The sequence below is a fragment of the Tiliqua scincoides genome, chromosome 3, assembly GCF_035046505.1.
Source record: "Tiliqua scincoides isolate rTilSci1 chromosome 3, rTilSci1.hap2, whole genome shotgun sequence".
Lineage (NCBI taxonomy): Eukaryota > Metazoa > Chordata > Lepidosauria > Squamata > Scincidae > Tiliqua > Tiliqua scincoides.
The window spans coordinates 32,556,793-32,579,408 of record NC_089823.1 but is presented as its reverse complement, the minus strand read 5'-3'; the positions used below and the strand labels follow the sequence as shown (position 1 = coordinate 32,579,408).

The following is a 22,616-nucleotide window of genomic DNA, read 5'->3' as shown; positions in this document are numbered from 1 at the left end:
TAATTAACTGAGTTTTAAATGAGGGCACAGAAATGAAGGGCATTGATTGTCAGGAGCTGCATCCTAGGGAGAATGCGGTAGTAGCAACATACAGCTTTTCAGATCTGCTTTTAACGGTTAAGCTTGATTGACTGCAGGAAGACTCAACCAGAAACTCAGACTAATCCCAAACTGGAAGAGGGGAAAGTTAGTGTATAAATATACATCTGAGAATGGACCACAATGTTGACTTAGCAACAGAAAAGTCAGTTTTGAAACTTAAGTGAAGGTTTAGTCTTCAAGCTTAGTCTATAGCTAACAAACAGTGCATGTTGAGCTCTCATTCCAAAGGTTTAGGGATATCCCTGATAACCTGAAAAGGGATTGTGGAACACTGACTAAAAGTAAGCCACATCTCTTCATAGGTGAAGAGCTCCCCACTGGAAATAAAGGGGAGGGGGAATAAATGCCACTTTGCTTGAACATTGCAGAAATAAAGCATTTATTTCTCACAGTAACCACTATAGAGGCATCACAGAGTAGGAGTAAATATATGGTAATATGTTACCATTTGCCTATGGGAAGATGGCATATGAATGGGAAGATGGTTGTGAATGCAACCTCAGTGTATGGATTTCCTTTTTCCTGGTAAACATCCTCTGCTGATCAAGGGCTTAGAGGAATTTTCTGGTCCTTGAATGATACAGTAGTACAACTTCTGCTTTTGAAACATCCTGGCATCACTTCCTCTTTGAGATAGAAAGCAGCCTAGAGATGAAAATACTCTTGCATTCAAGCCGTATTTTTCATAATTATGCATCTTCAGGGTTTCATAACGACCAATTTAATCACTTTTGCTGTTTAGAGGGCCATAACAGCCAATCACGATAATGGCTTTGGTATTTGGTAGGAACCATTTAACGCCCAAGAGCTCTTGTTCGGAGTCACTTGATGCCACTTAAGTTTGATAGACAGCTTCTCATTAGCACAAGTTGCAAAACCTCCTGCACAAAGCTCATTCCTTTAAAACAAACTCCATTCATCGATCTACAAAATCTCCAAGGCCCTGGATTTGACGCGCGCGCGCGTGTTTATGTCAGCCACAGCCAATCAGGGTTTGATTCCCATTGACATCCCATTAATTACTTTTCTACAATTTACTTCCTACATACTTTACCTAGGATACTAAAGAATTTCCTGTTATTGATTGATATGTTTCTGACCCCATTCATCATTTTTTTAAACAACAAAAATCATAGTCTCCTTACTAACTAGTTTCTGATATTCTGCACTGATGGCCCTTCCTCATTGGCTAAGAGGTAGGCATTCCTGCACCTGCTATAATTCACGTCAGAAACCTTCCACAAAGTCCATTAAATGTGAGTTTTAACAATAATACAGTACTAAGCATTTACGAGTGTTACGTATATAACATTTTAGAGTGTTCAAGGTAATTCATACACATTTTTCTCTGGAATCCTTACAAGAAACCAGTCAAAGGAAGTCTTTTTTTATGCTCACCGTATTGTAGGCTGGAAGATTAAGGCTGAAACATAATATCTTGCAAGAGTGATATCATGGTGGAGAGATGAGATGCAAACAAGGAACTTCGCAGCTCACACCCCTAAGCAGTGATGTAGCTAAGGGAGTGCAGGGGATAGCAATTGCACCAGGCAATGTTTTAGGGGGGCAACAAGCTGAGTTTCACACTAGTGGCCTAAATTGTGAAAACTTTGGTATGTATGAATAATACCATCATGTTATATATCATTGGAAAGGTAGTTTAATGCAGAATGCAATGAAACAAACTGCATTGGAATATCAGTATTCTAACTAAAGCTTTGGCCAATTAACCAGAAAATGAGAACACAACTGTCTTATGGAACAAAAAGTGGATTTATTTAACTCAAAACTGATGAGACTGATTGTTTTGAAAACCAATGAGATGTTATTATGATACAGCATGGAACCAATAAGATGTTAATATGAGTCAGCTCTGACTTCCATGTACCATAATACAGTTACCCCTGCAAACTGGGTACAGAGGCACTTTTTCAAGTGGTGCTCCTCTTATATTTAGCAGGGAGAGAATAACCATCCCTCTTCACCCCAGCACAGTGTCTCCAACCAATAAGGGGCTCACTTTTTATTTATTTCCTTAATTAAATTTGATTTTGTCATGGGGGAGCTACAAAATTTTCATTTCATGAAAATGGTTTTATTAAAATATGGAAGAGGGTGTCAGGAAGAGAGCAGAAGGCAATACAGTGCACTATTTCAGCTCTTGCTGTCAATCCAGAAACTATAAATAATTTCCCATGCCCAGGAGAGTTGTTCTTCAATCAGAATTTTGAGCTAGATTATTCTTGGTCTGATCCAGCAGGCGATCTGTCATGAACCAAATTCCAGCAGTGGTCTAGATACTGACACAGTGGGAAAGGAGCCTTGATACTGAGTTAAGTCCAGCAACCATGGACTCCCCCCCCCCCGACCTCTGGGCCAGGAACGGCCGTGGGGGGGCAGTATCCATACCAATAAGGGCCTCATGCTTCATGGAGTCTATTCAGAGAGTGTACCCAAGAGATAATGGAGAGTTGACAAAGTGCCAGGTTACAAGACTAACCAAGGCTGCAATCCTGAATGCACTTAACTGGGAGTAAAATCCATTGAGCAAAATGGAACTTACTTGCAAGCCAACATGTTTAGGATTGTGCTATAAGTCCCTTGGCAAGGGGTAGAACGTGGTCCAGGGAGAACACAAGGACTTAGCTGTCAGGCAGGTCACGATATTCTGCATTCTTCCAGAACCTGTTTAGGGTTCTGAAGATTCAGCCTCTGTCCACACCTGATTCCTGGTTCTGGTTCTAAACCTTGCAGCAAATGTCCCAGCCCACCATTTGCTTTTTTCTCCAGAACTCTGTCTGACCCAATTCCTGTAATTTCACCCATGGGCTCAGTATCTCCTGCACTGGAACATAAGGGGGTATATGTTGCCATGCTTAGAGGCCATTTGCCAAGCAGCAATGAACCAACAAGCAAAGCATAATGGGTGAACTGGTTCTCAGAGTAGCATAAATTATTAAAAGATGCTACACCCATCTGGGCAGTAGCCTCAACATTTTAATTTTCAGGGGGTGCAGCCAGGATTGTCTCTCAGTGAACTGCATAAAGGGAGCATCGTTAGCAATGGTAGGATATCCATTAGCACCTTACCTTTGTGTAACATCAGGTGGAGAATTTGATACTTCAGACATCTGCTTGGCTCTATTCACCTTCAATGCCATAGCAACATTGTAAAATGAAAGCACATTCTTTGATTCCTTTTCTCCACTTCCTCGACAAGTTAGCACACTTGAAGAAAAACCTCTTTTGGTTGATAATTAAGAAGATCCCTTGATGCCGCTGCTCACTAATCTTTTCTCTCTCTCTCTTCCTTTCCATAATTACATTTGCCTACTTGAGTTAGCTGTCTTCTTACCTAGGCTACTTGGGTCTTTCAGGAAAGCCAGTTCATGTCAGATGCTTTCTCTTTATGGCTGAATGCAGACATAGCACCAAACTGTGGTTCGCTGTAATGAGCACAAGCTGGCAAGAGCCCTAGCCTTGCATGTTCCCCCTCCCTTCATGTTCAAGGGGAGATGTAAAGCCGCCTGTCTCACTTTAGAACAAACCATAATTTGTCATTGCGTCAGAGCATAGCAGACCATGTTTTGTTAAACTGTGCTTTGAGCAGGTCAAGAATTCAAACCATTAAATTAATTTCACAGATGGATTTCCCAGTTTTGACCCTCATGCTTGAAACCTCATGCTTGGGATATGACCACATGCTTAAGATATGACCTGGTCCACAGTTCTGATATTTCACTTCTACGTGGTTTGATGCCTGAAGCTGCAATTATGATTGTGTTTCTGGTCAGGGGATCATGGTGGGGCAGGGAGGAGCCCTGGTATCCTTACCTTCCTTTCTAACCCAGATCTGCTCCTATGCCAGGGCCAAATTGACTAGTCCCGGCTACCATCATAAGGACACATACCCTCTAGTTTAAAAACAAAACACTGGCCCAAATCCTAACCAATGTTCCAGCACTGCCATAGCACACGCCCAATGGGGCGTGTGCTGCATCTTGCAGTTGGGTGGCACTGACAGGGGCTCCTCAAAGTAAGGGAATGTTTGTTCCCTCACCTTGGAACTGCATTGCCTTTATACTGGTGGGTTAAGATTGCACCCACTGTCAAACAGTCCACTCGTATAGAATTCCCCCCCCCCCGCCGCTGATGTGGCCATGCCAGAAGCAAGAGCTGCATCCATGGGACGGGAACAGTTGGAAAAGTCTCCACGGGGTAAGTTAATTTTTGGGAAAGCCTCCATCACTGCCATGGGACTCCTTGGATCCCTGTTCAGCAGGCGTTAAGTCCAAGGCATGTCACGGTGGTGGTAAGGGAGGTGGATGGGGACAGGATATCAGCACATGCAAGTGCCACTGATACTATCTCCAGTCTGCTTCCCTCCCTGCCCTCTGCCTCACTGGGACCACCCTTGTTTCTCTCCCTCCCCACCAGAACCCACAGCCATTGCACCTACTTTCACTGATCTAGCGGCTGGCCTCCTGCAATGCTGCCGGTTGCAGCAGCATGTGCAAAATGACTGCCAGCTGTGCACTATCTGTGCAGCCAGAACCCTCACATGTCCTACCCTGGATAGAACTGGGCCATAACCCTGCTGTGCTCAGTTTAATCCAGTCCTCATCACGTAAAGTCAACAGCAGAACTCTGAATCGCTATAGCTAAGTTTGGCAAAGGACAAGCACAAGGGCACACACTGTGATGCATTTCACACATGCACACATAGGTGCCTTTTAACAAGGCTTTTTTTTTTATCAATTAATGCATCTGTTTCCTCTCCCTCCCATCTTGTTAGAACGTTTATCTTACCTGCCTCTCCTTGGCTGTGTCCCAGAGTGTAAACTCAAACAAGGGATTGATTTTGTGAAATGCCCAGGAAAAAAAAAAAAAAACCCAGTACTGAACAGGGGGATGTCCTGCCTCCAGGATGTATTTGCCTTTCCTAACTCACCTTCCATGAATCCGGTCAATAGTGGAATAATCAAACTCACTCTTGATCAATAGATCAGTTTTTCCAAGGTCTTCATTAACAACAGCTCCTGAACATACAGTTCCCTAACCACTGCAGCCAAATCCTCATGCCATTCCTTCTATGGATTTCAGCCTAGTTCTCACCGAGGGCATAAACCTATGCCTGGAATATACAACTTCAGAATGGTATATATTCTATCACTTGACAACATTTTCAAAATGATTTCTTTTACCCAGAAAACATAATGATAGAGAGAAGGCTAGTCCAGAATTCTTTCTGACAACAAGTATTCTGTGCAAAGGGATTTTTTGCACCTGCAATCTAAAGTGGGTGCAACCTGGGCAGAGGTTTAACCCACAGTGAGAACTAGGCCTTCAGCACAAGGCCCATTCACAGCAGGGAGCAGGACTGTGCATGCTGGTCCCACTTCTGACCTCAGCAGAATGTGTGAACAGAACCCTGTTGTGGTGTTTGGAGCTCCTGCAGATTGCAAGTTGGGGCTTCTGTGGTGCTGCTCAGCCTTGATGTCACTGGGACAGTAGAATCTCATGAGACCTGGTTGACAGCCCAGACGGCTGCAGTTTCGCTGATCGGGAGCACAGCTGGGAATGGGAAATTTAAGGCAAAGCCAAGAAGGAAAGAGGGGAGGAGAAGCATGGGGGAAGCAGACAATGGGGAGCAAGAGAAAGAGAAAGGGTTGGTGCCACTTGGTGTGGGAAGCAGCACACCACCCCATGATGGACCTCCTCCCATGCAATGGGCATGGCAATGCATCATTGTCCCACCCTGATGGTTGTTGGGCTATAACTTTTGATAAAATAGAGATATTTCAACTTGATTTGTTTCACTGCATTCTGCATGAAATTACACATCAAATTGATAAACAACAGGATGGTATTATTTCAAAAGACCGCAATTTTAACCATATTGGCCAGTAGTAGTGTTATCTCCATGTATGTCACTCAGTGCAATCTGCAACCCTCCTAGCAACACCACTGCAAGCAGGCTTGGAAGGAGGCTACAGAAGAGGAATGGCAGGACTGGAAATGAGGTGGAGAAGACTAGAGTGGGCAGCAGATACCCACTCTCGTAAAAGATACCCTTCTCTCATAAAAATGAGAGAAGAATGAGGGATAAGAATGGGGAAGGGCGAGGGCCTCACACATGAATCCCCGGGAGCAAGCAGCCTATCTCCCGGAACCAGCCGCCATCTGGGCTCCATCCCTTGGAGATATTAGCTGGAGAATGCCCTAGCTTCCTAAACGGGCTGCTGTCCTGCACCTGGAGTTATCCTGTAGGCAGTTCTCCAAGCAATCCCTGCATAGCATGCAGATGGAACATCCATGAAGGGCGAAAGGGTGTGGTAGACCAGTGGCGGACCTTTTCTCCAGGTGCCCTGGGGTAAAGCTCCATGAAGCTGCTCCCCCCTGTGAAGTCGCCTCCCCGCACTCACCTGGACCAACACGGAGCCTTGTGCGACTCCAGGACCAAAGAAAGAAGCTGTCTAGAGGCTTCCCTGGGGTCTGAAACTGTGCTTCCTGAAAACCAGAAGCAGTTTCTGACCGCGTTGGGGGTCTCATTAAGTCTTTCCAGACAATCCTATGTCTGGGGCATTTGCCCTGTTCAGCTAATGGGAGGTCTGCTGTTGGGATAGACTCTGAGCAGAGCTGGGGAAGAGGTTAATAACCGCCTTAACAGAGCATCAAGGAGACAACCTTTTCCCGTTTTATACCCCACCATGTCTCTTCCCAACCCATATGATGCTGACCTGCCCCTTGTGAGGATCAAAGAGTGGGTGTGGACATTACACTCATCTTCATAAATGTGCGTAAGTGCATCCATGCAGTTGAGAACCTGGATAAAGGCAGGTGTGCAGAGCCTGTACTGTATAGCAGTGGATGCACAGCTGTGTTCAGACTTCAGCTGAAGGTGTAGATATCACAGGGAAGGACCAGAATGCACAATCACCTCTCTATGGGTTAAGTGAATGCAGTTTTGTTGCCTAGGAAGGGACTCTTGTTACTGCTGTAGCCTCACTGTACATAATGCTGTTTTATGACTAGTTTCTTCTCTCCAGAATTTAGTTAAGTAGAGAGGGCTGTAGCTGAAAACAAAGGCAATACCCCAGGGAAAAAATTGCTGTGCTTGGTAAAATGGGAAACAATCAAAAAAGTACCCCCACTCCTTTTATTTATGTACATGAAATGGAGAAGAAAGTATAAAGTACACTAAATACAAATATGCCCCGCCAAGCCACATTGTTCCTCAGTTACTAATGAAGCACCAATTAAAAATCCAGGAGAGGAATAGAGTGGAAAAATAAAGTGGAAGGAACTGGGGAAGGGGAGACAAACAAATACAGTATAATCACTCTTAATCCTCACTTCAAATCCTCACTTCAAATCTGACCACTCTAGTAACTCCCAATGAACGAGCTGTCTTGTGCCATCCATCTCTATTATGGGGGGGGGGGGAGGAGAAAAGAGCATTGGCACATTTTAATCTTGCAGGTAATGTAAATATTACATAATGCTTCAATTTCAGCTTCTTTTGTGGCTTTCCTGCTCAAGTGATCTAGCAAGTGCGTGTTGGGTGCGCCACCACCACCAGCTCTTTGCGTGTGTTACACCAAAGGCTCCATGCTGATTCTCATTTCTTTTCCTTGTGAGAGGCTACCGGTGATACCCGATTCGTGTGTGTTAAAGCCTAGGACAGTTTCTGCATCACTAATTGGTCTATTTGGTGTTCACAGTTCTTCCTTTCTGCAGGCTGTCTCCAGGAACTGTTCCATAAGCCCAGATCATGGGGACAGTCAACCCGTGTTGACAAAATTATGCAGGGGATGGACAGAGTGGATAGGGAGATGCTCTTTACACTGTCACATAACACCAGAACCAGGGGACATCCACTAAAATTGAGTGTTGGGAGAGTTAGAACAGACAAGAGAAAATATTTCTTTACTCAGCGTGTGGTTGGTCTGTGGAACAGGATGTGGTGATGGCATCTGGCCTGGACGCCTTTAAAAGGGGATTGGACAAGTTTCTGGAGGAAAAATCCATTACGGGGTACAAGCCATGATGTGTATGCGCAACCTCCTGATTTTAGAAATGGGCTGTCAGAATGCCAGATGCAAGGGAGAGCACCAGGATGAGGTCTCTTGTTATCTGGTGTGCTCCCTGGGGCATTTGGTGGGCCGCTGTGAGATACAGGAAGCTGGACTAGATGGGCCTATGGCCTGATCCAGTGGGGCTGTTCTTATGTTCTTATATGACTTTGCCCTGTGAAAAATAGATGAGAGGAGGAGTCCCCTGTCATGCTGTGTTTTTTCTGACTAAGGTCTCAGCAACGGAAACAAAAGAGCACTTCCCATCTCCAGGCTCCTACAAGCTGCCCTATGTGACAAATAAAGTTTTATTTCTCATTAGTTCCATATAACCGACTGTAGCATCCTGAAATGAGGGCATATTTAGGAGCATAGTTTAGAGAGGGATGGGGAAGCTGGTGAGTCATAAATCAGAGCACGCCTTAGTTCTCCAATAGGAAGGGAATTAATCTTTCTGTCTTTCCTCTCTCTCCGCACCTCAGAGACTTCAGAGTCCAGCTCAATTATTTCTGAATCCTGGATGTATTCAACAAAAAAGAGCTTCCTGCCAACCTGTTTCCTAGCCAGCATCAGACCCAGCAGGCAAACGCCAAGAAGGTTTATGACTCGGGGTGCTAGTGGGGTGGGAATGGGGAGAAATGGCATGGGAGAAACACACAGCCCTAAAAGTTTGGCAGCAGTATATGAGACTTGCTGGGCACCTTTCCGGAAGACCTTCACTGTGGCACTTGCCAGGGCAAGGCTATCGCTACCTTCCCTGATGTCCAGGAAGGAAAAAAGCCAGGGAAAAAGAACAAGCCCCTGCTTTGACACAGGGAGAACTAATCAGAGACGCAGGAGGAGGAAAATGAAATAAAAATGAAATGATTTTTTTTTATTAAAAAAAGGGAAAGAAAAGTCTGCCTGGAGCTGCTATCCTAAACTTTTCATGCTTATTATTACAGTACTAAAGTTCATCTTCCCTTCCCTGCTGTGAAAGGAAAGACTGCTAAGTTCAGGCAAAATGGGGAATGTGTTAACGATATGAAAAAAACGCAGCCTCTCCATTTCTTTTTATGGGAAACCACTGGAACACACATAAATGGGAGCTGTTAAATACAGGGGATGTGTTTTCCTTGCTTAATTTGCCCCCTACTTCTTTACAGAATGGGAGCTTAGGAAATGGAAGTGTTTTATATGCTGCTGGGTTTAAAAAAACAAAAACCTCTTGGTCATCACAGAGGGTACTGACTCAGGAATCTTTTACCCCAAATGCACACAACACTGCTCAAAGAGTGGGCGTTTTAGGAGTGCTTAGAATTGCTTAGGTTGGCAAGCAGAGGGAGATGTACATTATATACCTCCTGTTGAGTGGGTCTGTACTCTAAGCATTTTGCAGATGTTCAGTGTGCATACACTGAGTGCACATGGAGGGGACGGGGATGATTAGGGTAGTGGTCTCCACCCTCATTGTGCTGTCTGCACAAACCCTCTGCACAAACATGAGCTCCATACACACAAACCAGACCAAAAAGCAAGCTTCCAATCATGTTGACAAACCTACATGCATACAATTTGCAGTCATACAGAGTATGCAAAGGCAATACAGCATTGAGGTAAGGTGAGGTCCAAACCTGGGGAGGCACACCCACATGAATACACTCTCACTCTCTCCCTCCCTCTCCCTTAAATTTTCTCCTTCTCTTATTCAGTACCTTCCTTGAAAAAGTCTCTCTCTCTCTCTCTTTCTCTCCCCCCCCCCCCGGAAATACGTAAATAAAAACCTCGCCTCTTCTTCCCCCACGCAGAGCTAGGGAGAGCTCAGAGACACACCCTATGAGGCAACTGGAAAATTGCCTCCCTTACTGCTTTAGAGAGAACTGATCCTTTACACAGGGTCCCTGCTTTTTCGTGGAATTTGTCAAACAGAATGGAAGCAACTTTTCCAACTGCCTCCCCAGAGTTTGCTGGTGCAGATATCCTTTTTTTTTTTTTAAAATGGGTAGCTGGCCATGATTACAGCCTAACCTGCTGAGGCAAATCATCCTGCTGCCGCCCCAGAGATTGCTGACACCATTTTTTTTTTTTAAATGGGAAGCTAGCCATGACGGCAGCAAATTGGCTGTTGGTTGCTTCCCTGTGCATTGTAATGCGTGTGTACTGCTTAATTCACTGACTCTGCTTGAGAAGAAAGGAGCAGAGCAGAAATGCAAGGAACCTTTTCTATCTACTTGCTGGGTCCTTGGGCTTTTTTTTTTTTTTTTTTTTTTTTACTTGTTGGGTCTGGTGAGGCTCTGCTTCCCTGGCCTCCCCTGACTGCATGGTACTGAGTACAGTACACCAAATGAATGCAGGTCAGGGGTCTCTCCTCCCATATCTGTTCATTGAAAATCTGGAAGGATCTCTAGTCCTCAACAGTTCTCAAGAGACCAGTCATAAATGTGGGTTGAAATAATTCAGAATCCTTGCCGGAACATTTAGCAGCAGGGTACTTTTGCACCAGGCAGTGAGGGTGGCTAGCTAGTCCTGCAAGTAGAGTCAATGAAATGATGTCCTCCCATGGACAGAAACAACCAAGGGCTAGAGAGCCCTTTTGTCTGTCATCCCATGGTCCTCTAGACCAGGGGTGCTCAAACTTTCAACTTTAGGGATGCTGTACCTTTAACAAGTGTATAGAAGAGAGAATTTCAGCAGGTGCAACTTATCATCCCACAGATAACAAGCTGCACTTGCTGAAATTATCTCTCCGACACAATTTTAAAGGTCCAGGATCCCTAAAGTTGAAAGTTTGAGCACCCCTGTTCTAGACAAACCAATCTGCATGGTGGGGCCAGGGGAGTGGGAGAAAGCAAAGCAGGGGAGAAGAGCCAGAGGAAATAAGAGCAGTTGCTTGTGCAAGCAGCCATAGCATGTCAGCAGCACAGAGGTGAACTAGTTAGTGCAAAGTAAGTAGGGGAGTAAATTGAGCATTACCTAGTCACATTCTCAGCGTTATGGCTAAAGCCATTCTCTTTTAAATACATTGAGGGGGAGTACTGGGGTTGTGTGCTTTCTTCTTTTTTAATTTCCTCTAGGACCCTACAATGCAGCTTCATAATAGCACAAAAAAAAAAAAAAAAAAAAAATTACCATGATAAAATCCCAGCATAAATGGTGCATAACATCTCCCAGGAGTGCACATCCTCAGGGATTCCACAGTTCATTTAGGAGCTGATCGGTGATGAATATATGGATGCTTCACCCTTATAAAAACATTAGGGGCATCTTTCATTCCAATTACACCAATGCAGTAATAATTATGATAGGAAACTTGCTCTCCAAAACAGATGGTGACAGGGCAGCAATTAAATGTTTTGCTCCATTTCCTTTCTCTTTTGTTATTATTATGGAAGCCTTTAGAGTTCCTTCATAAATATCCTCTTCTCATCTTAAAATAAATTATGCATTGCATCTAAGAACTCTTTGTTTATTTTGCAACTTGCATGGTTTGTCTTCAGCTGAATCTTGAGTTTTAGATATGTATGCGCATGTGTATGTGGGGGGTGGGGTAGAAATTTGGAATTTTGGTGGTTGAGATGAATGGCATGGAAACTAACAAGGAACCATATTGGAGGGTTTACACCTAAACAGCATGCATTAGCTCTAATCCTGAGCACTGAAGTCTTTTCCATGTACAGTCTGCTTTTTAATCCTTTTGTCTGTAGCCATGAGGGTCAGAAACTTGTTTAAAAAAAAACAGAAGCAGTGTTTATCAAAGGCCAGGTGAAGAGGAACACAAGTCCACCAGAATGGTCCTGATCATGCAGCTCAACAAATGCTCCAGAAAGCAACCCTCCCCCATAGCAAAAGGGATAAAAACAGAGGTTTGATCTAGTAAGGTGAAACATTTTTGTTTTGTCTTGTGAAGCTATGTGGGTCCCGAAAGAGCAGTGGTTCTCAAACTCTCCGGGAATTTGAGCCCCACTGTAATTAAGTGATTGCCTGGATCATGCCACTTTCGAGGGATGCAGAGGCTTTCCTGCACTCACCAAGGCTGCAGCAGGTTCCCAGTGGTGTGGGGAGCCCCACGCGAGCCTCCGCAGGGCTCCCCAAAGCAGGCAAACTGTCAAAATAATGATCATGACCCCATTCCGATTTCACAACCAAAAACTGGAAGTGGGTCGCAATTGTAATTTTGAGTGTCTGCATGCTTTGGGCGGCCCTGCGGAAGCTCACACAGGGCTCCCCACACCCCAGGGAGCCTGCTACAGCTTCTTGTGATGCAGGAAAGCCCCTGAGTCCCTCGAAGGCAGCGCGGTCCAGATGATCGATTCGTTCCATTCCCCCTCCCCCGCCCCTTAAGGGGGCAGAAGTCAGGGCCCTCAGGCTGGGGCATCACACTGCCCTAGTTTAAGAACCACTGCGACAGAGTATCATTTTAAAAAGTGGGTCCCAGTACTAAAAAATTAATGCTTTTTATGATGATCAGAAAATAATTCTAAAACTCTCTCCTAGAGTAGAGAGACAGGTTTGTTTGCCATGTCAGAGCAGAATGTGTTCCCCAAATGGTTTCTGGAAAAAATATATTTCCGAACAAAACTTTAATAAAACTTAAGGAATATCTTGACATCTTTTCAGAACATTTTGGTCCCTGCTGTCTATACTAACTGTATGACAAAGGCAAACATTTCACAGAGCTATCTCTGCCAAATCTCTTGTGTGAAATGTATTTCCTGTTAGATTTCTACTGATTTACCTGGAGGGACTGAAAACTCTGCAGAGTTCCTCCTGTGTCAAACTCCCTTCTACTTTTTCCCAAACTACCTACACTCTCACCATGCGTAGGTAGTTTGTGTACACTCTTGGAACCCATAGGCACAGAGCTTGTTCAAATATTACCTTCCCAGTGTAAGCGCTATTCTTCATGGTGGTGATCTCACATTCCCAAAGAGTAATGGCTCAAAGCTCTGTGCTGCGGACATAGACCCAAATGCGTGTAATGTTCACATGTCAGTATCACTGGCCCCCAGGAAAATGCATTGCCATTGTGTGATGCTGCAGACATTTGAGCAAATGTACACACAGTAAGGTCGGAGAGCTAGGTTGATGTAGTGGTTCTGTAGTTGAACTTATTGCTGGAAGATCCAGGTTCAAATCTCTGCTCAGCCATGAAGCCTCCTGGGTCCCCTTGGGCCAGTCACTATCTCTCAGCCTCACCACAGAATTGTTGTGAGGACAAAAGGAGGGAAGCAACCATGTACACTGCCCTGAGATCCTTGGAGGAAGAGTGGTATACAAATGTGGAAAACAAATAAATATATTTCAGTGTGATAGTGGGCATGCTGGTCAAATGAATGAACGAACGAACAGTATTTGTGTGCTGCGGATTGATGGACCAGTGGACCTTTTGTATATACATTAATATTGCATGTGTCAGGAAACAGACCAATATTTAAATGAGACACCAGCTACTTAGAGCTCTGCAAGGGCAAGTCTCTTTTCCACACATGGAATCATGTTTCAATTGGGCTGAAAAAAGCTCTCTACTGTTACTGTTTCTGCATAGTGGGGTGTCAAAGGGAAGAGCTTTTCAACAGTAATGCTGGGATTGGCCTTTGTGGAAAAGGTATTTCGCCAGTGGTACATGGACAGGCAGTTCTTCATGTTGTCATAGTGAGATAATTGCTGTCAATGTTAAGATGGCTCAAATATATTCAATTAGACCTCTTAGGCAGAACAGTTTGATTTGCCCTGTATCCTTTTCCCCAGGCAATCAGGTACAACTTCTGTCCTATTTCTGATGATGCATGAAATGGAATTGGGGTGAAGAATGGAAATGGAATCTCATCATTCAAGGGGGAAATGCAGCAGCTGGCCATTATATTGTGGGGAAACCGAAGAAGGGTTTCCAGTCTCTATTCTGGAGTATACACAGAATATATGTGAACTTTTTCATCTCTTTTTATAATCCTAGATAGGATTGGGCCAGAAAAGTACAATTGTATGCTTCTCTACTCAGAAATATGCTTGTCTACTCAGCTCCCATTGTCTTCAATGGAGCTTATTATCAGGAAAGGGTGCATAGGTTTGCAGCCTAAGAGCAAAACACCTCTATATTAAAAGCATGTATGATTGGGACAACCATATATATGTCAGATAAATGCTTCCCCTTTTGACCTATACAATCTGTATATATGGTCCATTTTGTATGAGTACGAGAGTGAAAACTGCCTTGTCTGCTGCCTTATCTTGCTATGTCCAGCTAAATTTAAACAGATTTCCACCCCCACCCGCCCAACTTGGCTTCGTTACTGGAAGTGAGCCAGGGAAGGAAAAAACAGCTTCAAGGAGCTGAGCATTGAGGGGAAGGCAGGAGGAGGATACTTTGCTCCTCTACCCAGTGGACTCTTTTGGCATAAATAGTAGACTGGCCTAAGCCCCACTTTATAGGCAAATGAGGCATGTACATGTTAAACAAATGGGTCTTAAACATTTAATTTCCCATTGACACTTGGTCCTGTGGATATATCTAGTGGAGATATATATATAGATATATATATATATATATATATATATATATATATATATATATATATATATATATATATCTCTAGTGGATATATCTGTGGATATATCTCCCAACACTCAACTTTCATGATGTCTCCTGGTTTTGGTGTTGTGTGAGGGTAAAGAGCATCTCTCTATCCACTCTGTCCATCCCCTGCATAATTCTGTATATCTCAATCATGTCCCCCCTCAGGCGCCTCTTTTCTAGATTGAAAAGCCCCAAATGCTGTAGCCTTTCCTCATAAGGGAGTTGCCCCAGCCCAGTAATCATTTTGGTTGCTCTCTTTTGCACCTTTTCCATCTCCACTATATCCTTTTTGAGATGTGGTGACCAGAATTGGACACAATACTCCAGGTGTGGCCTTACCATCTATTTGTATTTGTATTCATCCACAGTCTTTTAGAACACCAATTTAATCCTGTGACATTAAGCAATTGGCTATGATAATAATTTGAGGCTACAATTTCTCTTCTCAGCAAACTACGCAAGCCAAAGGGAGACCTAAAAGGAATGTTGCTCCTCAGTGTGGTACTGAGATGACAGGTCTTGCCTCAGACAAGACAGTCCTGCTTTCTTTCCGCATGAGGTTCCTCTGCTCTGCCCCAATCCCTAATATTTCTGAAGGTGTCCCCAACTCCTTATCACTTAATATTTTCTTTTTAATTGCTCATATTCTGAACATATATTAAAATGGACATGTGACATCCCAGTCCCACCAGACAATGGGTCATACAAATTGCCAAATTGTTCCAGGGTGAGCCCTCTCATATCAGAGAAGCATATTCATTTGTATCAATGAGTGGTACATATCATTAGTACACATCGTCTACAGATGTCTGGTAAAAGATGGTAAGTTGTTTGCTAAAATTGTCATTAAGATGGATTCACATGCAGCAGAGTCATACATTTTCAGAGGAACGTCATTTCGCTCAAATTGTGGGTGGTGATGGTGAGGGGAAGTTTTGGAAAGCCAAGCTGCCGCATTCACCTGTTTTTGATGCCACATCTGCTGACTCAATTATTTTCCTTGCTGCTAGGTTGCCTTTTTTAAAAGATCCTTCTGTTTCTCCTCCTCGTCAGACAGAAGGCATGGCTCCTAAGCCTTCATTTACTCCATTTTGAAGCCAAATCAGAGCGAGGGTAGATTGCACTGCTTCTTGCTCCTGGCCTCGCTCCAACTGGGCTTCAAGACAGACACCATCAGAGAGAGGACAGAATTAGAAAGCAATAATTCCTGTCTGGAGAGTAAGAGGATCAGAAGGATCTTTACTCCACCCCCCAAAAGTGCCCAGGAGCAAGGATGCTTAACAGCACTGTCAATTAAGTGGGGCAAAAACTTTAACCATATTTGCATCCTTCCCAACATCACTGAAATGCCTCCCCAACCTCCCATATGCTAATGGGGATGTGAATTGGGGGGGGGGGATTTCAACTCAGTATTGACTCAGTTTCTATCAGAAGAGAAAGTAACACAAAGCTGGCAAATCATTATGGAGTTCTAGCAAAGAATGTAACAAAATAAAATCACTGACATTTATTATTGACTTAGATAAACAGCAAAGCAACCCAAGAATTTGGGGGGAAAATCCCACATACAATCTATTTTTATCACTAATTAGCAAGAAAGAAGTGGTTTTCCTTTCTCTTTAAAAAAATCCTCCACATTAATATTGTCTTTTTCCTCTTTGTTGCAGCAGAAATGGTTTCAAATACAACGTCTTTTAAGTGCTATATTTAATGCCATGTCTTCAGCATCCTGAGCAAGAGCAATCTACTCTCCACCCTTTTGCTGATTCTCAAAGGACAGTGCTGCCATTTGAGCTACAGGAATACTGATGGTTTGGTCAGGTTAGGCACAGCAAGCAATCCTTCTGCATGGCAGCAGAGATGGCCACCCTAGCATTGCCATTCGCCAGTCGGGATTGCAAAGACGGCAGCGGTTGTACGGAGAAAGGATGGTTGTTTTTCTCTCTGCTTGCTCATCCCAAATCCATCTGTTTATTGTACAACAGTGGCAGAAAAGTCATGAAGAATGAATCAGGGGCTGATGTCATCCTAAGAAATGGCATTTCAGCTTTCATTACCAGAATACCTCCAAGAATTAAAGCTGATTTGCATTGATATTTGCCGTGTGAATTATTAAAGGGTTTCTTTTCCCATACCTCTACTCCCCTCCCTTCCTCTTTCCCCAGGCTTCAGTACTATAGTCGACAGCTACTGTGACAATTTAACTATCTCACTGGGGAGAAAACGGGCTTGCTATTGGCAGCTCCTGGGCTTAGGAACTGGTGGCTGATATGAGAAAAAAATGTCTTATATTTCTGCATATCTAGTAGAACAGAAGGTAAGAGAAGGAAGCAAAAGTCTGCCTTTGGAAAGAAATATTCTTTACCTTCTTGCATCCATCTTCCAGTTGATGGCAGAATAAAAGCATCATTTTGGACAAAAGGGAAGAAGTGTCCTCTCAAAATGTGAACAGGGTTCAACATTTTCATAACAGATGGTTCCATAATACAAAGTAGTGAACCCAAGAGCAAGAGCCCTGGGAAAAACAATGGCCCCAAACATTAACACATGTCCCTAAGCAAATTTCTCAGTTTGTCTCCTGCTGAGCCTGATGCAGGCCTTCTCCCCAGCTCAGGTCCTTTGAATCTGCTGGTGACATCCTGCTCTAGAAGTCCCAGTACACTGCTTCCGTCACCTCCACTTTGACATGACCCCAGGCTACAATTTCAAACTATCCAGGCTTCAACATTAACTACTCTCATCCACTCGCCCACATAAATATCAAGAAACTGCACTGAAAAGCTTCAGCCGGGAAGGTTAATCCTTCTTGCTTTGAATTCTCTATTGCTTTACTTTATCGGGGATAGCACAACCGTAACCTGAGTTGGTGCAGCTAGTCCACATGGTCTGAGCTGTATCTGAGAGGTCTCCTCAGGGTAAGGGAATATTTCCACACTCAGATCACTGGCAAAAGTCCAAGCGGCCCTCTGTAAGGCAGCCTGGCACAAGAAGGAGGTTAGGATACAGTGGAGGTGGCCTCTGCCGATTCCACCCCCTCCTGAGCCTGATCTGTATAGAGCCCTACTTGAACTTTGGGAATGATGTAACTGTTGGCAGGGGTGGGGCAGGAGAGGCTCAGATTGTGCCACAATGATTGTAGCAGATGGGGACACTCCCACCTGGGGGAGTAGCACTGGCTTCTGGCAGGGTCCAGGAGGCTCGCAGCCCCCTCTACGACCCTCCCCGGGGCTGCACAGAGCTCTGATCAGGGAGGCGGGCTTCCTAGACCCTGCCAGCCAGAATGCCCTCCCCCAGGGAAAGTCAAAAGCCCCTGGGTCCCCACCCTGCTGTGGTCACTGCAGCATTGTCAGGGCACCTATTCCTGGGCCACTGTCCTTCAGGAGGAATGGCCAATTTCCGGTTCCCCTGGTGGGTCGCAACCCACCGGTTTGGGAACCACTGGTATAGAGTCTTTCCTTTTAGTAGGACTTTATTCCCACTTCTAAACATTATATCTTATAATATAAGATATTCAGCATATATTGGGGACTGAATATATATATTCAATATATATTCAGCATATATTGGGGACTTTCCATATTCTGTGCAGGTCCTGCATTCTGAATATGAAAGGTACAGAGAGGACCAATAATGGAGACTTCCTGCAGTCCATTTACAAAGCAATTAACATTTGCTTAAATCCAGTGCACCATGCAGAATATTGGATGAATTCTCTTTTAATATTAGGAGAAATTACTAGATAGCAATGAAGAGTGAAACGCCAACAAGCAGGAAGATCAAACACTCCATAAGATATGCCCTTCACAGTAAAATTATGTCTTGGAAGTTAGCCGATTGCAAGTACATAACTTAATTACAATGGGAAAAAAAAATGGGACATATTTCCAAGCACACCTCAGTGGCTGGCACATTTACACCTAGTACTGACAACAACAGAAGGGAACAGCCCGGCTCTTCAGAATTCATTGGAGGAAACAGTCTCACTTCCTGGCTCAGCTCACCATTGGCTTGCTTCCCTCCTTCCGCCCCTATTTATTCTTGGCAGCATTTTTCTCTCTTGCTTATTGTTATTGCTGTTTCCATCGGGGACAAGATCAAGCCACAAAGCACAGTTTGGGATTTTATTTTTTTTCTATTATTAATAATTATAATTCTTATGCATATCAGCTTGAGCATGATGAGCATCTGTACTATAAATATAAGACAGAGGGACATATCAGACAAGTTCATATCCTGCCCCTCTTAGGTTGCTTCAGAGCAGTTGCTTTTGTTGGCAATTTTTTTTTTTGAAAGGCCTCTGTACCTGATAGTTGTATCAGGCATAAATACAACAGGTATAGGTTTTCCTTGCATGCAGAAATAGTGGTGAGCGAAGCTAGACTTGCTGACAAACCCAAGGGATAAACTGGAAGGGATAAACTGGAAAGTTCGGCTCACAAATTGATAATCCTCTCTCTGATTTAAGAGTAACTGAACTAAGATAATCACTAACTGTTCCATTCCTATCATTTGCTCTTCTCATTTCTGTCTGTGTTTCCTGTTTAATTTCACCGTATTTCTTGCTCTAGATACTTCAGTGGCAGCATTAAGCTCCTCTGACACCTTTGCTCCCAAGTATGTTGTCAAATGTCCTCTTTTTAAGTGGATGGACTCCCAATCTCAACACAGTCTGGACTTGATTCAGTGTCCCTCACTAATCTGAATAGAACTTGATGCAATCCCCAGAGGAAACCACATATGAAGAGGAGATATTTATGTATATTTTGGGTCTGTCTTAAGTAACTGATACGTTAAGTCGCTGTCAAAATTTAAAAGAAGAAGAGGAAGATCTACCCAGTAGCTGAACAGGAACATCAACACTAAAAATATCTAGGAGTTGGGTAGTTGCCCTCAGAAGTTGAATTTGCACTGTTTTTGCTACATTCCCTAAGAAATAACTATTTTTGCTAAAATGTAACTGGAAGGAAGTATATTTACGGAAATTATATTCCTTAGAGACTGAGAAAAGCAAATGATACAGTTCAGGGCCAGAGTTAGGATAACAGTGACGTAAAAGACAGTTACTTATCTATGTGGATGTGCGGTCCTAAAATTGGAACCTTCTCAAAAGAAATATGATGGTGATTAGAGCTGTGATAGACAACAGATTATCTCAGCACTGTAATTTTATTAGGAACCATTCCATTCTAGCTAAAAACCAAAACCAAACAGGACCATTGTAATTAAGCATGGCATTTACTGGTCAGTATAAGAATGTGCATTGCCATTGAATGGGGAAAGCATTTTATGAAGCCATCAACATCCTCAACCTTTTGTACATGTTATCTGCCATATTTGTATACTGACACAATTCTTCTCCATTCAATACTGAGAAATGTAAAATTTAATAAAAGCCAGTGGAATCTGTGTTATTGTCCTAATGGTTGTCCCAGGTGGTTATTGCATATATCCTTCCCCGATTGCATATTTCTCTGTGCGATTTTTCTGTCAGCATTTTTTTATGAGCTGTTAGTAAAAAAAAAAAAAGCGCCATCTATGAAAAAGATGGCAACAACCCCTGTCAATGGTGGGTGGGAAAGCACAACAAATCACATAGGCTGGTCTCGGCTTTTCAGCATGGGATATAGCTCATTCTTATGTAAACACAGGTTCGGTTTTCTGACTGTCATTCTAAGTATACAGGTGTGTGCCCCTTAACAACCTTCCAGCCAGCGACAGGTCACATATGCAACAGCTGCCGATGGTCAGGAGGTCGCACCCATCAATCCTCCAAAGCTGAGGAGAGCTCTGCTCCCCTCGCCTATGGAAGCTTTTCTGAGCCTCCCAGAGGCAGCACGCTCTGCATGTTGCCTCTGCGAGGCTCAGAATGCCAGAATCACCTGAGAGATGTGATTTCCAGTTTCCTGGAGGAAACCAGAAGTCATGTCTCTCGCATGGTTGGGGCACTCTGAGCCTTGCAGAGGCAGTGCACAGATGCACATTGCCTCTGGGAGGCTCAGAAAAACCTCTGGAGGCACAGAGAGCAGAGCTTCCACTCACTTTTGGAGGCTTCACATAGCATCAAGCACCGCCTGACAACAGGGATGCCGCTCCGCAACCCTGTCGTTAAGCGGCACACAACTATATATGGGTCAGACAAAACACAAAGGTGATACAAGCCAGGTGAACCACCAGAGCCACACTTCCACACATTACATTCTTGGTAGACACCCAAGACTATTTAAGCAAAGTCTCTAACAGCTGTTTGAAAAAAAGCAGATATCCTACTGCTATAGTCCTGGGAGACTGGCTGTAACCCTCTGTTGCATGAATTTAAGAACATAAAAAGAACCCTGATGATCGGGTCAAAAGTCCATCTAGACCAGCATTATGTTTCCAATACTAGTTAACCAGACACTCCTGGGAAGCGACGAACCCTTTGTATTGCCATGAAGAAGACTTGAAAGCAGTTATTTTTCCAGTTTATGACAAATGCTGTAGGGATATACAAGGTGAACCAAAAGTAGGTGGACAGTAGGTGGAATAGGGTTTGTGTTAGGGTTATACTATAATGATGGTGTTCATTATAACTATGGTGTTTGTGTTATATTATATTACATTTTATAACTAAATTTATTTAAATTTAATATTTTTTTCTTTTCAGATAGTTCAGTTAACCCATAATGGCAAATAATTTAAATACTGATGCAAGAAAATGTTATCATTTACTGTCCACCTACTTTTGGTTCACCCTGTCTAATCAGAAATCTTTCCTAATGGATTGCCCCATGGGTCAAGTTAGTACCACTGCCCTTTCCAGGGTAACCAAACTTTAAACTATCCAGAGGGAGAATTAAATGGTGAATGGGCCCGGCAGGCTCTTCAGTCATTGAACTCTCACTAACATCTCTCAAACCCAAACAGAGGGGGAAAAGAAACAAGGGGGGGGGGAAACCAACCTGTTTTCCTCTTTGCACAAGAAAGAAACAGTCTATAGAGACTTAAGGCTGCAGGTAAGGACTAGCTATTGGCACCATCCTAGAAGCCAATTTGGTGGTTTAGAAAGGCTCAATTCAAACTTATTATTAGAAGGGCAAGGCCTTTTCTTTTTGTCTGGCACTAGTGATGGGTTTCCCTTATTGCGATAATGTCTCTGCAGTGACAAAGACGGCTGATTGTTAGATGAAAAGAGTCACTCACATGGAAGCAGAAAGTACTGGCGTCGAGAAGGAGTCTGGCACAGACTAATATAGATGGTCCTTGGATACTTTGTCAACACATTGAACTTACCATTTTTCTAGCAGTTCTGTGCACTAAAACACTCTTGATGCATCATAGAGCAGGAAACTATGTAAAGCATTTTGCATACAAGACCATTCATGCTACGGACCAAAGTTTCCTACCGGTAGGGGTGAGGTGTCTCCAGGTGATGACAGGTTCAGGGCGTCCATTTGCCATACACACCAGGGTCACATTACTACCTTCATTCACAGTGACATCTGAAGAGATGTTCGAGATCTTTGGTGGAACTATGGAAGCAAAGAAAGGGTGGACAATGTTAGCTCATCATGAATGCTCAGCGTTTCCATCTTCTGAGGAACATGCTTCAAAATGCTGAAATAAAGTATTGGAGATAAAGATTCAGATACCCATGCTGTCCTAGGGCTGATGCTAGGACCTTCCATTATGGAGGCAATCCATATCTTAAAATTTGGATAGTAGCAAACAGCTGGAAAGAAGTGAAATGGTGATCTATTTCAAATGGAAAAGTGGCAGATGGGAAGAGAGAGGAATGAACCTAACCTCACTCCTTTTTACCACCTGCCTTCTTTCATCATCCATTTTTTTCCTAGACAGGCTCCAAAACTAGGATGCCAGGATGGTGTAGTGGTTTGGAAGTTGAACTT

The 22,616-nt window shown here is 43.6% G+C and overlaps 1 protein-coding gene across 1 annotated transcript in view; it reads right to left on the bottom strand.

Annotated features, from left to right (window-relative positions):
• Nucleotides 1-22,616, bottom strand: part of LSAMP (limbic system associated membrane protein) — a 555,573-nt gene that overhangs the window by 193,445 nt on the left and 339,512 nt on the right. The window contains exon 3 of the mRNA XM_066619991.1: nt 22,113-22,238. Coding sequence (XP_066476088.1) covers nt 22,113-22,238 — 126 coding nt within the window. The remainder of the gene's footprint in view (nt 1-22,112; nt 22,239-22,616) is intronic.